Source organism: Taudactylus pleione, unplaced genomic scaffold, assembly GCF_031769625.1.
Source record: "Taudactylus pleione unplaced genomic scaffold, aTauple2 ptg000473l, whole genome shotgun sequence".
Classification (NCBI taxonomy): Eukaryota; Metazoa; Chordata; class Amphibia; order Anura; family Myobatrachidae; genus Taudactylus; species Taudactylus pleione.
The window spans coordinates 7,704,737-7,718,737 of NW_028284875.1; the positions used below are offsets into that span (position 1 = coordinate 7,704,737).

At 41.3% G+C, this 14,001-nt stretch overlaps 1 protein-coding gene across 3 annotated transcripts in view; it reads right to left on the bottom strand.

Annotated features, from left to right (window-relative positions):
• Window positions 1-1,565: 1,565 nt before the first annotated feature.
• The window catches only part of TIAM2 (TIAM Rac1 associated GEF 2), a 176,142-nt gene continuing 163,706 nt past the window's right edge, over window positions 1,566-14,001 (bottom strand). For all 3 annotated transcript variants that reach the window (XM_088448965.1, XM_088448967.1, XM_088448966.1), the window contains 3 exons: window positions 12,516-12,603; window positions 11,123-11,277; window positions 1,566-2,976 (listed from right to left, as the gene is read on the bottom strand). In XM_088448965.1, coding sequence (XP_088305091.1) covers window positions 2,315-2,976; window positions 11,123-11,277; window positions 12,516-12,603 — 905 coding nt within the window. In that variant the 3' untranslated portion in view covers window positions 1,566-2,314. The remainder of the gene's footprint in view (window positions 2,977-11,122; window positions 11,278-12,515; window positions 12,604-14,001) is intronic.

Consider the following 14,001-nt stretch of genomic DNA (forward strand, 5'->3'; position numbering starts at 1 on the left):
AATTAAGGGATGCTGGTGTCAAGAGTAGTGTTCAGTAACTGTAGATATAGTGGTCATGTCACTATTTAAAGCCTTCTAACCAAACTATGGTGCCTTATAAAGTCTTTCTGGATAGAGGATTGTGAACCTTAACACTAACAGGTAGTATTAATTCTGTATATTCCTGCAGGTTTAGAGAAGACTACCAGATTGTAGGAGCTGTGTCCCATCTTTGAGACACTTAAGGAACATTTTAGAGAACAGTGAAATTAATACATAATGGCCAACTTAATTCCATCCCTGAATACAGGTAATGATCCCTCAGGTAATGATGTTGTGATCTGGATCGTGTAGTAGACTTCAGGAAACACAAGGCATACGTAATAGAAAACTCAATTATGTAAAACCTTACATAGCGCAGTACATAAATACAAATATATTAAAATACCACATTTTGTGGTGTGTCAACCCCTTTAGTATGGTGTGTCAGAAGTTATGGTGTACAACAGCAACAAAGCAGATCTGCTTTCCAGTACAAACCCACCCATATACAGTATCTTGTCATATTTTGTATGATCTGTTTACATGTTTATGGAATACATTTATGGATTAAGTTTAATGTAATATGGTCAATATATATTCTATTTTCTGAACTCCTAAGGAGGAATTTCTTATGGATAAGAATATTCCCACTATATCCCTGATGCAGAGGTTCCCAAACATGGTCCTCAAGGCTTCCCAACAGTTCAGGTTTTACAGAGATCCATGGTTGAACACAGGTGTTTAAAACAAATTGACTGAGGTACTAATTAAGCCACCTGTGGTCAAGCATGGATATCCTTATAACCTGGACTGTTAGGGTGCCTTGAGGACAGAGTTTGGGAACCTCTGCTGATGTCTGATGTAGTACACTATTACTTCTGACTCACCTACTTATTTCTTATTGGGAGTAAAGATAATACTAAAAGGGTTGACTGACCTGAAATATCTGTAGGATTTTATTTTAATAGATTTGTATTTACTGTAAGTTTTTACACTGAGTGTTTCCTCCTTAAAGTGTGCCTTGTGATGGCCAAAGTTCACTATGAGATCCAGATAACAGCATCATTACCTAAGGGAAGTTTTTATCTCTCTGTTCTTAAGTACCTCTGACATTTGATCTATTATTTGTTTCAGTTCTTTTTGGGGGAGGACAAAGGTTTTCTGTCCTAAGGCAGCTTTTCCATGGTTTCCGCCAGTCAGGACCCTCTACCTTTCAGTTGTTTCCACATATACTTATCTCCACTTTACTCCTTTGATAAATCTCTTTACTCTTTGGGGCTGTTATGTAGTGATGGAGCAGGATGTCCTTTTGGTCATTGGATTGTATTCTGTATATTGTGTACATGGGGTCTATTATATACTGGACAGTGGAGTCTACTGTGCTAAGAATTTGTTTGCCATATGTGTATGTTTATTTCTTTTCATCCTATGGTGCAACTCGTATTTGGAAGAAATTGGAAAGAGTGATGTGCATATTGTATAAAAGTGTAAGGACAAACCTTAATTATACAAGACATTTCAGTTAGATTAAGTAGTTCCACAAATTGAGGGCAACAAATCATTTTACTGTACAAGATAGAGAAAATAAAACAGCCAACAAAATATTACAGTACACTTTTTTTTTTTATACACATGTATAAAGTTTTAGTATAAACAGTTTGTGTGTACAAAATGAAATGTCTGCACTCCGGTGCACAAAACACAAAAATAAGTTAAACATTTTATAAAAAAAAAATGCCCTTAGCCTTCAGTCATCAAGAGCCATAATTAAGTAAAGTGTGAGATTTAATGAATTACATGGCTTTTATAGAGAACATCCTCACTGTACTCTATATTTTTCCTGATCATAAAACATGACGTGGTTCAGGTTTTTACCCATGACTTCTTTAATATCACAAAAATAATTAAAATCTCATTGACTTCATGCATTATGTAGTATCATACCTTATTTTACACTTCTCAAACTGAATGACAACATTTTGATACCTGTTCAAAAGATTTTGAATTGTCAGCTTTTATTTTTTTTCCAATACACAATAAATAAAAAAAATAACTTAATGTGTGGCGAAATGTAGTAGTGCACAAACTAACAGATACAGTAAGTAGTTTTTCAGCAATTTCTAGTCCACGTATAGATAGTAATGAAACAAAAAGGAAATCCCAACTAAAGCAATACCAGGTTTTTATCACCTCAATGTTCCCATAATTTTGAGACTTTAATACATATTTCTGATGTCATTAATGTTGCAAAACAAAATTATGCAAGCTGGGATTTCCCCACTAACTAAACGAGCTAAGATTTGTCATAGTTCCCAACTGTTTCATAAAAACAGTCTTCATTTACTACTGACGTTAAACTCTGAATGCTAAATTCCCTCTCCAAGATAGCATTTAGATCAATATTTCCACTATCTGACTGGCTGTCAAGAGATTCATGGTGGTCTTTCATTGCTTGTATAATCCCCTGTTCTCTCTTTGTGCCAGTAACTCTACGTTTAATTGGACAGAAATGGCCCCGTACAAGTTTTGGGTGTTCCTTTACTTGGAAGTTACCTTCCACATCAGTTGTAGTGGGTTCAGCATATTTTGATTCAATGTTGGAATGTTCCGCGATGTTTAGATTCTGGAAGTGTACTTCAATGTCTTGTGTTGGGCTGTTCTTGGTGCTGGTCATACAGGGTGTCCTAATTGGTACCCTGTAATTATCTTCATCATCGGTGAGAATGTCCGATTCTTTCATTGTTGTGTGTGGTAGGTCTGAGACGCTCTGTTTCAGATGCTTGACTGGAGAGCCATTTTTGGACTCCCGCACGTTATCAGTTGTTTGACAACCACTACTGTGCGTGCTGCTGCTTAGGCTGCAGTCATCTGAATCTAGTCCATTGCCCTTACTTGTGCCACTGTTCCAGTCGGTGCTAGGGCTGTGTTTTAGCACTCTTAATGATCTTGTCGATGCTGTTAATAAATTGTATAGTATGAGTGAACATTTTTCAAAAATTACTGCTCATGACAGGTAAAAATCAGTAACGTAATTTAATTTAAGAACACAAATTCCATAAAGTGTTAGTGCAACTATTGTATAAACATGTGTGTCTAGTACAAACAAGTTTAATATATATTCTACTAGCTGATGCACCTGGTTTCACATGGGTAGACCTTAGATATTTACTTTTTCCATTTTTATCTCACCACTCAAATAACACAATAATCCTTCATCTCTATAGTAAGACATTACCCTACCTCACCTGTGTACTAACAGGCAGGGCCGGAGTTAGGCTTCTCTGCGCCCAGCGACGTCCTGTGCTGCATTGCCGCACCCTCCCCCTAATCGTATAACTCAATAACACTAGCAGGAGGCGGGATTTCACAAAGCCAGGCAATGGTGAGTTCAGACAGGGCTGCGCCCTTTAGGTAATGGCGTTACGGGCGACGGACCTGCTAGCCCATGCCTTAAGCCGCAACTGCTAACACATTTCCCTCCCTCGCCTGTGTTGTAAAACATTTGACATTCCCCTCCCTCACTTCTGTAGCAATATATTTCCCTCTTACTTCCCACACTATTTAAATAGGGCAGTGGTTCTCAAACAGTGTTTAGGACCCCACACAGGTCACGTTTTCCAGATCACCTAGATGCACAGGTGTGTTCATCAGTCACCGACATGTTTTAAAAGATCCACAGGTGGAGATAATTATATAATTAGTGATTCTGTGAAAAGACCTGGAAAATATGCTCTGTTGGGGTCCTGAGGACAGAGTTTGAAAACCTGTGAAATATGAGAACCACACCAACTGCTTATGATGATTAGCAGCACTTGGGATGACAGTTGGTGTTTGAATATTGAAATGTGCTACAGCCACAATGAGACAGTCAGGACATTCCTAAGGGGGTGAATAGGGCTAAAATGTTTCCTGCCCCTGTGCAGTCAAAAAATCACTTCATAGTGGGTACCTACATCAGGGAAGGAATATACTCCATACATATGGAACAATGATTTCCTTTTCAGACTTCATGGCAGCACTTAAGTATGGGTTATTATACACCTGAGTAGGCAGAGGAAACAATGGTCTCCCCCTCTAAGGTATATAGAAGTGTGACCATTCCTTTTTCTTATTTGTCTGGAGATTTTTTATTTTATTGTAGAGATATGGTAAGAACTTACCTTTTATATATTTTTCGACAAGGTCCATAGGGTCCACAGGAAACCTTGGGGGGGTATAGGTGATGACGAAGACATTTGGGCACCATGCAGTTACATTTTTTTTCTCCCAGGATGCAACGGGGCCTCCCTCTATACCCCGCCCCCGGGCCGGAGGCTCCTCAGTTACGTAGCAAGCCAAAAGCCGGAGGAGGATAAAAGAGAAGAAAGTCTGGAACACACTAGTATCACATTCTCACACATAGACCTCGTAGAAAAAGATAACAAAAGGTAAGTTCTTACCATATCTCTACTTCAGGGTCCATAGAAGGTCCACAGGAAACCTTGGGGATTCCCAAAGCAGTACCCTCAAGGGCGGGGATGCTCCTGTGCAGAAAGGAGAATCTGCCGCCTGAAGGAAGCATCCTGAGTGACAAAGGTATCAAAGCCATATCTCAAAAAAGTCTGGATAGAAGACCACATGGCCGCCTTACAAATATGTACAGCCGAGGCACCATGACTAGCTACCCACGAAGGGCCTATAGACAGAGTAGAATGAGCAGTAATAGAGGGCAGGACTGTAAGGCACTCATGAATGTAAGCCTCAGAGACAGTCATGCGAAGCCATCTAGCCAAAGTTTGTTTATTGGCTGGCCATCCTCTCTTGTAGAAACCAAAAGGTACAAACAAGGAGTCCGATTTCTGAAGAGAACTTGTACGATCCACATAAATCCTGAGGGCACGTACCACCTCTAATGAGGCCTCCCCTGCCGAGAGGTCTCAGGAATTAAAGGCCGGCACAATAATTTCTTCATTAATGTGGAAACTAGAGACCACCTTAGGAAGGAACCCAGGGCGAGTTCGAAGCACTGCCCTGTCCCTATGAAAAACAAGAAATGGGGAATGGTGAGAGAGCCCCTAAATCAGAAACTCTTCTGGTGGAAGCAATGGGCAGAAGAAAAACAGTCTTGGCAGTAAGCCATTTGAGATCCACTGAACCCAGTGCTTGAAATGGAGGGCTCTGGAGAGCCTTAAGGACAACAGCCAAATCCCAAGGTGCTACAGGAGGGACAAACGGAAGCTGGATATGAAGGACCCACTGCAGAAAAGTGCGGATGTCAGGAAGAGGAGCAATCTTTCGCTGGAACCACACTGAAAAGAACAGAGATATGGACCATCAGTGTAGCAAGGCGGAGACCAAGGTCTAAACCCGCTTGCAGAAAAGCCAACACTCTGAGTATCCTAAACATCTGGGGGTCATAACTTTTTGGACAACACCATTCAAGGAGAGACTCCGAAGATCTGAGGGCCCGATTCAGAGCCGAATGCTCTGACCAGAGCGCTCGCTCTGAATCAGTGCCCTCCTCCATGAAAATGGAGCGGCCTCCTGGCCGCTCGCATAGCTGTGGGTCACCACCCACAGCATATGCGAGCGTCCATGATGATCATCGCGACCATTGGGCTTGCGACGGAGACCCTGCGGTAGGGTCTCGCTGCAAGCCCTAGAGTGATTTTGGCTCTATCAGAGCCAAAATCACTCCCACTGACATCACTATGGGAACGCCTCCATCTGGCAGGCACGCCCACCAAAGGGGGCGTGCTGTCAATCAACATCGACAGCACGCCCCCTTTGGTGCGAGACCCGGAGCGATGGAGAGCCCGTCGCTCGCCGGGTCTCGCGCATACGCACGACGGAGCTCCCTCCGTCGTGCGCATGCGCAGTGGGGGAACATCGACCTGCTTGAGAACGGGTCTGAATGACCTCCTGAGTACCATGGATGTCGGGGCCACGCTGGAGCAGCCAGCAGGACCATGCCTCCCTCTTGTTTGAACTTCTGAATTACTCGAGGAAGGAGGGAGATTGGAGGAAACAGGTACACAAACTGGAAAGTCCACTTGATTGACAGAGCATCCACAAGAGAGCACTGGTGTCTCTTGTCCTGGACCCGTACTGAAGCAGCTTGTGATTTAGTCGAGAGGCCATGAGGTCCATGTCTGGAAGGCCTCACCTGTCCACTAGGAGTTAAAACACTTCTTGGTGAAGAGACCATTCCCCTGGATGCACGTCGTGATGGCTGAGGAAGTCAGCTATCCAATTCTGCACTCCTGGAATGAACACCGCCGATTATGGCTGGTAGATGGCCTTCCACCCATGTCAGAATACGTGACACCTGTCATTGCCGCCTGACTTAGAGTTCCTCCTTGACGGTTTAGATAAGCCACTGTCGTGGCATTGTCTGACTGTACTTGCACGGGGTTTCCGGGAAGCAACAGCCTGGCTTGCTGCAGAGCCCTGAAGCCTGCCCGCAGTTCCAATATATTGATTGAAAGCGCAGATTCCCCTGTGGTCCACCTTCCCTGAAATGAGTGTGGACCAGTCACTGCACCCCAGTCCCGAAGACTGGCATCCGTCGTCAGAAGGGCCCAGTCCGAGATCCAAAAGGGAATCCCCTTGGTGAGGTGAGCCGTATGTAGCCACCAGGTTAGCAACAGGTGTACTTCCGGAGAGAGCACCATCATTTGAGTCCGTATATGATGGGGAAATCAGTCCCACTTGGAGAGGATCAATAGCTGCAGAGGCTGGAATGAAACCGGGCATACTCCACCATGTCTAATGTCGACACCATGGATCTCAGTAACTGCATTGCTGAGCGGACTGACACTCGGCGATTGTGAAATCAAAATCTCCAGGTACCATAGCCAGTATAACTGAGCGTAGGGTCTCCATTCTGAACCTGGGTACCCTGAGGAATTTGTTCAGGGACCTGAGATTAGGACGGTAAGAACAGTTTGGCTTCTGGACTAGAAAAAGGCTGGAATAATACCATGTTCCTCTTTGTGACGATGGGACCGGTACAATGACCCCTGCCTGCAGCATGGATTGTACCATCTCTTGAATCGCCACAGCCTTGTCCAAGTTTTTCGGAAGTCCTGTGCAAAAGAAATTAATGGGGAGGCCTTCTGTGGAAGGAGAGGGCATACACCAGGGAGACAACTTCCTTCACCCAGGAATCTGTGGTAGTTTGACACCAGTACTGGGTGAACTGAAGAAGTCTGCCTCCCACCCTTGGGTCCCCCAGGAGGAGGCCCATCCCGACAAGTGGAGGAATTGTCATCAGGCTTGGCAGCTGGAAGTGTGGTACTGCAGGGCTGCTTCTTCGGCCTGGCAGATTTCTTGATGGTGGATGGCTGGGAAAGGACTGAGGGCCTGATTCAGAGGCGCACGCTATTTGCGTGCATGCGCTCGCTCTGAATCAGGAAGTCCCTATTTTTAGTTCCAGTCTACAGGCCGCTCGCACAGCTGACTGACCATCCACAGCTTGTGCAAGCGGCCTGGCGATGGTCGCGACCATCGGCATTGCGAGGAGACCCTTGGGGTAGGGTCTCAGCATTCGCAATGCCAAGTGGACTTCCAGCTCTAATAGAGCCGGAAGTCCACTACTGACATCACGAGTGATGTCAGTAGGGCCGCCCCTCAAGGTTTCCTGTGGACCTTCTATGGACCCTGAAGTAGAAAGACTAATGCTGGCTATGCATGGTGAGAAAATTTGCCATAATACAGACTGACCAATTATCTGACATTTCCATACACTATTAGATAATTTGTCAGTCTGATGTTGACTATTATCCACTATCAGATCTTTCAGGCATGCTGAAAGATTTCTCATGCCTGAAAAAGTGATAATTGGTGCTTGGTCGCAGCAATACGCTGTCACTTTACACTGGTCTGCATCATTTTTGAGATTGAGGTTTTGTTAGGTGAACTTTTATAATTAGTGCATGGTGAATTCAAAAATAGAACTTGTTTTGCTCAATCAGGTCAGGTTTGCTCTCTCAAGTTTAATAAGTAAATTTTTCGTTAAAAAATTATATATTCTTTTCAAATTATAATGTTTGTTACAAAGCAGACTTACATTCGCATCAAATATATAGTGTGTGTGTATGTATGTATGTATGTATATATATATATATATATATATATATTTATTTTGCTACACATATACAGTTGTTCTGGAATAAAGGACATTTTCAAAGACTTTCGAGTGTGTTCTGCATCTGGAACATCTCTGTTGAGGCACCAGCAATAGTCCGCAAGCTGGGGGGGAGGGGGTTTAAGGTGTGCTGATATATTGCTGCTCTCTGTTCCAGGTAGCATGGCTTGAGGTCTCTGAGTAAATTGTTTTATAAAATAGTGCAAGAATCACCCAAACAGGTCTGTGGTCTAGTCACCATGTCAGAGCGGCAGTCTTCACTCCTTTTGTGAGGAAAATGTATCATGCCTTTTTAGGATCTAAAATTGGTAATGTAAGTCCATAAACATGCATTTCCTCAGCTCATATTTAGAGTACTTTCCTGAAAACTATGGTGATCTCAGCGAGGAGCCATGAGAGCCCTTTCATCAAGACATTTGAGTGATGGAAGAGAGGTACCAGGGCCTCTGGGATGTGAATATGCTTGCAGACTATTGCTGGTGCCTCGAGCTATGTTCCAGGTGCAAAACACACACAAAAGTATAACTATTTGTGTACCATTTCACATAAAAAAAAATATTTATATATATATATATATATATATATACACACACATACACACACACACACACTGTACATTTGATGCAAATTTAAGTATTATATAATTTATTTATGAAATATGAACTTTTTTAAACTTGAGAAAGCAGAAAAAAAAACATGACCTGATTTATCTAAATTTTTTAATTCACCATTCACTAAATATAAAATATCAACCTTGACCTCTGGAAAACAAAATGTAAAACTCAGCCCAATTAGCAAATAATAGTCTGATCAGGATGATAATTTTAGAGTGTATGGCCACCTATTCCATTCATGGAAAGGATACAGAAGGTCCCAGAGTCCCTTCCATTCTGATTATCTACTGGTACAAATGGTGGCTTTTAGGGGCCATTCTGTACTTCCAGAGGTACTAGAACAAGAAAGATGGCATTTTTTAATTTGAAAAAGCTTGTGTTGCAGTTCAGAGCTTGTCCCACACAATTACATAATTGGAAAAGTCAGCAGTCAAAGAGGAACAACCTTACATGAGTAAGGATTTGCTCCATTGCGGAGTGCAGAGACACTAAAGGATACCTGATCTAGGTAAGCCCCTTAAGCAAGGGCTATTTATTGTGTTCTTTATACTGTATATGAGTTGGGTTATTTTTTTTCCTTTTATTTATTCAAGCACTTTTACTTGTAGACACATTTCTTTGTTTATAATAAGAATTTACTTAAAGATCATAAGGAAGCATTATGTATGGATTTTATGCCTGAGGTAAGCCAAATACATCCCCCATAACAATATAAAGACTTAATTAACTGGATGTTGAGATAATTTGTTTTCATTACTGTGGGTATCTGTGTTACTGATTTTTGATTTATATAAATGCATTAAATGGCTTTGCGCCTTTGAAAGAAAAGAGAAAAAAAAAAAACCACTGTCTAATTACAAACAAAATAAAGTTTAAGTAATAAAAAAAAAAAAAAAAAGATTGTGGGGTAACTTTGAGGTCACTTAATTAAAACAAATGTAAAAAATAAATTTTTCATAAAATACATACTGTCATTAAATTTGGGGGTGCATAAACTAACAAAGTTTATTTTGTGGTATTTAGAGGCCTTTTTTCACACCAATGACATGTAATTATTGGACTAATTAAGCTAACTGGAAACATTCAATTGCCTACTTAGTCATTGGGTGGTGGTGGGGATTTTCATTCACTTTGCACCTGCTCTGGGCTGTGAAAAAAAGAAATAAATAAAAATCGGCTGAATTTCTCCCCAGCAGTTAAATAGGCAAAACCTTGCGGCTGTGAGAAAATTGTGTTTACAATTGAATATGCTCCTAGGTTTCCTATTCAAGGACTAAGGGCCTGATTCAGCACGGATCACAACTGCCGATGTGTGTGTTCTGCGTATGCATCGCAGTGTGCATACCGGTCACTGCGATAGAGAAGCGATCACAGTGAGCACACAGTACAAGTGCTAAGTGATTGACAGGAAGTGACTGGGGGTGTGGAAGGGGGGTGGTCAGTGCAATGCAAGCGTGCCTGTGCATTTGGACGCCGTTACAAGGGCGTACATAATTAACCCCCTGCAATGGCATACGCAGCCTGAGCTCTAGATACCGACAGGAAGATTAGCAGTTTGTGAGTGAGTTCAACAACAACTGTGCGTATGGGTCCGATGGTTCTCGATGTCACCGATGTTTTTGCACACTTGCAATAGTACTGCGGGTGTAAGTAAAGGGAAGAGGGTGGCTTGATAAAGTGGCGGGTGTCTTTGTATAGTATTGCGATTCATTTTCATAATTTTGCAGCAGCCGGGTGACTGCGAAGGAAGCCTTGCGAACCATGCTGAATCAGGCCCTGAGACCACTAACTGGGATTTTGTACTCAAAATGGATTTGGCAATAGCTTGTCTATTAGTAAAAGCTGAGATACCATTAGAGGATAGGAGGTCCCATGCACAAAACAAAATGTAGAAACTTAAATATTGTAAGTTTCCATGTGTCAGACAATAAGTGCTTTGGCCTAAGTTTACAAAGCAATCAGAGGTTGGATGGACAATCTATAAAAAGAATCTTGGTGAGAGGAGTTTTTATATTAATGGAAGAAATAACTGTACCAATAATATAATGTAATGCCTTGTACTTATGCAAATATGGACTTTTGATTACAATATTTAAAACATAAATAGATTTTTATGCGTTATTTTCTGGAACAGTTTTGATATATTTATTTTAATTTGGATCAAAGGCAAAGTGAGAGAGTCTACAGCAATAACGTGAAAATGCCATTAGGTCTGAATACTTTTGCAAGGCACTGTAGTAATATTGTAAGGGTATATATTTATTTATTTTTTGTTCAATGAATAGCATTTTAGCCTTACTCCATTTTTTATAAAGTTGACTCCAAAATAATTTTTCTTAATTAGAAAAAATCTACGCACCTAATTTTGCAGACATTGGAATTCTGTTTCTTAATGGTACCAATCGATCTTTGTAGGTCTTCTCCAAAGGTAAGTCACATTTAATGTTTCGCCTGAAGTTCTCTCTCAGAATCGAACGAATTACTTTAATTGTGCTGCTTTTGCTTTCACAATCACTGAAATAATAAAATACTTAGTCAGTCCTGGTTTAAATTGCATCCACACACACGGTGCTCCTGTTTTAGTGCAACTGCCTGAGAAGGACTAGTGATAAGAGATTTCTTTTCCTGTGCGGTCTATCACTGTTACAGATGTGTCCTCTGTCATTGTTGCTGCAGTTGCATTTAAACAGCCCTTCCAGTCACGCCTAGTCCCATGCGAGTTTACTCATGACAAACATCTTTCGACGCAAATGTAGCTTATTTGCAATGTGATGCGAATAAGACGCACAAGCAGACTTTACTGATTTAAATGATATGCGGCATGTGGATGTTCTGTGTGCAATTGCAGCTGTATACGAAATGCTACGTTACAGTGTCAGCAGCTGTGTTCTACACCATGTTCTATTGCACAGGTTCTCAAACTCGGTCCTCAGGACCCCAAACAGTGCATGTTTTCCAGGTCTCCTCCCAGAATCAAAATTTAAATAATTATCCCCACCTGTGGATCTTTTAAACTGTGTCAGTGAGTAATGAATACACCTGTGCACCTGCTGGGGGACCTGGAAAATATGACCTGTGTGGGGTCCTGAGGACAGAGTTTGAGAACCACTGTTCTACTGTGATGATTTTACAGACTCCCATTGCCGGGCCGAGTCGCACAAGAGCTGATGGCTCTCATGCGCCCTGTGTAATGCGACTCGTAATGCATGGAGGGTAGACAAGGAGACATATCTGTACTTCTAAGAAAGCATGATACATTCAACTGGTGTCTTTGCACGTGTGTGTTTGTGTGAAGATAAATACATTATATATATATATATATATATATGTAATATTACATATATTACAGATGTGTCCTTGCTCACCTAGCCTCAATACGCCATGCAGAGAGACATACCTTGCACAAGTGAAACACCAAGTCCTGTGCATCTATGTCAGCGTATGGCCTTTTTATTTGCCGAAAATGCATCGCAATGTGATACAACTAGGACACACCAGCAGACACTGCTGATTAATTGATATGCAACACTTGTATATCTGTGTGCGCCTGAGTCTGTATACAGAACATGGCGTGGAAAAAAGCTGCGGCCGTTGCATCATTGCACTTTGTATGCAGATTCAGAGACTCAGTCACACACAGATATACAAGTGTTGCATATCAAAGTAATCAGCACAGCCCAAGTCGGATTCACCCATTGTAAATATTAGATTATACATATACATTTTTTCCCATAGTGCAGATAAACACATACCTGCTACAGAGCTGAAATATGGTTTCTGGTCTTCCTTGAAGTTCAGATTTTGTATGAATAAGTTCCCACAAGCAGTTATTTTCTGTTCCTGAGTAATGTGACAAGATAAATACACCAATTACAGCCCTCACAATGAGCACATTGAGGCTTCTGTATGGGAAGTTTCAGATAAAAATACTTATTTGCAGGTGAAACAACAATTTAATCACAGCTATAGTATCTAAGTGAGTTGTCCACCATCCGATGACTGTGAATGTTGGGAAATCATACCAATCTAAGGTCGGGAAACTTTAAACATGATGGTAAAGCAGCATGATTAAAGTTATAACGCTGACACGGTTACAATGCTTTTAGTAACATTAGTACTGTGTCCACATACTCTGCCGTCGAGGTCATTGTAAATGTCGGAAAATTTACTACCTCCCCAGATGACTATTTATTAGTTTACACATGCTATCTGCATCTTTTACTTCATATATTACTTTTTATTGTTCAGCCAATAAAGGAGAATCATTGCCATGTATACAGAGACCAGCTGTGCCAGTCTTATACCAAAACAGCAATGCCTGTTCATATGAATACATAGTTAAAAACAATATCTAGCTTAAAAAATGGTGTTCAGTAAAAGTTGCAGGATGAGGTGTACTGTACAAAAGAATAGTTTGGCGCAGATAGACAATGCCCTTACTGTGCCTTGCAAAAGTATTCACCCCCTTGGCTTTTTACCTTTTTTGTTACATTACAACCTGTAATTTTTTTTTTTTAAATCTGAATTTTAGGTGATAAATCTGCACAAAATAGTCTAATTTGGTGAAGTGAAATGAGAAAGATATATATATAAAAAAATAATCTTTATATTGCACAGACGGTGTAATGATTAGCATTACTGCCTCACAGCACTGAGGTCGTTGGTTCGATACCCACTACGACCCTAACTGTGTGGAGTTTGTATATTCTACCTGTGCTTGCGTGGGTTTCCTCCCACACTCCAAAAATATACTGGTAGGTTAATTGACTCCTAACAAAATTACCGTGTGCATGTGGTAGGGAATATACAGTGTAAGCTCCACTGGGGCAGGGACGGCTGTGAATGGACAAATTCTCTCTGTACAGCGCTGTGGAATGTGTGTGCGCTATATAAATAACTGGTAATAAAATAATATAAATAAAATTCAGAAAATTGGCATGTGCATATGTAATCAGCCACTTTGCTATGAAGCCCCTCAAAAGTTCTGGTGCAACCAATTACCTTCAGAAGTCACATAATTAGTGAAATGAAGTCACCTGTGTGAAATCTATGTCTCACATGATCTGTCATTATAAACACACCTTTTCTGAAAGGCCCCAGAGGCTGCAACACCACGAAGACCAAGGAGCTCTCCAAACAAGTCAGGGACAAAGTTGTTGAGAAGTACAATTCTGGGTTGGGTTATAAAAAAATAAAAAAATCTTTGATGATCCCCCGGAGCACCATCAAATCCATCAT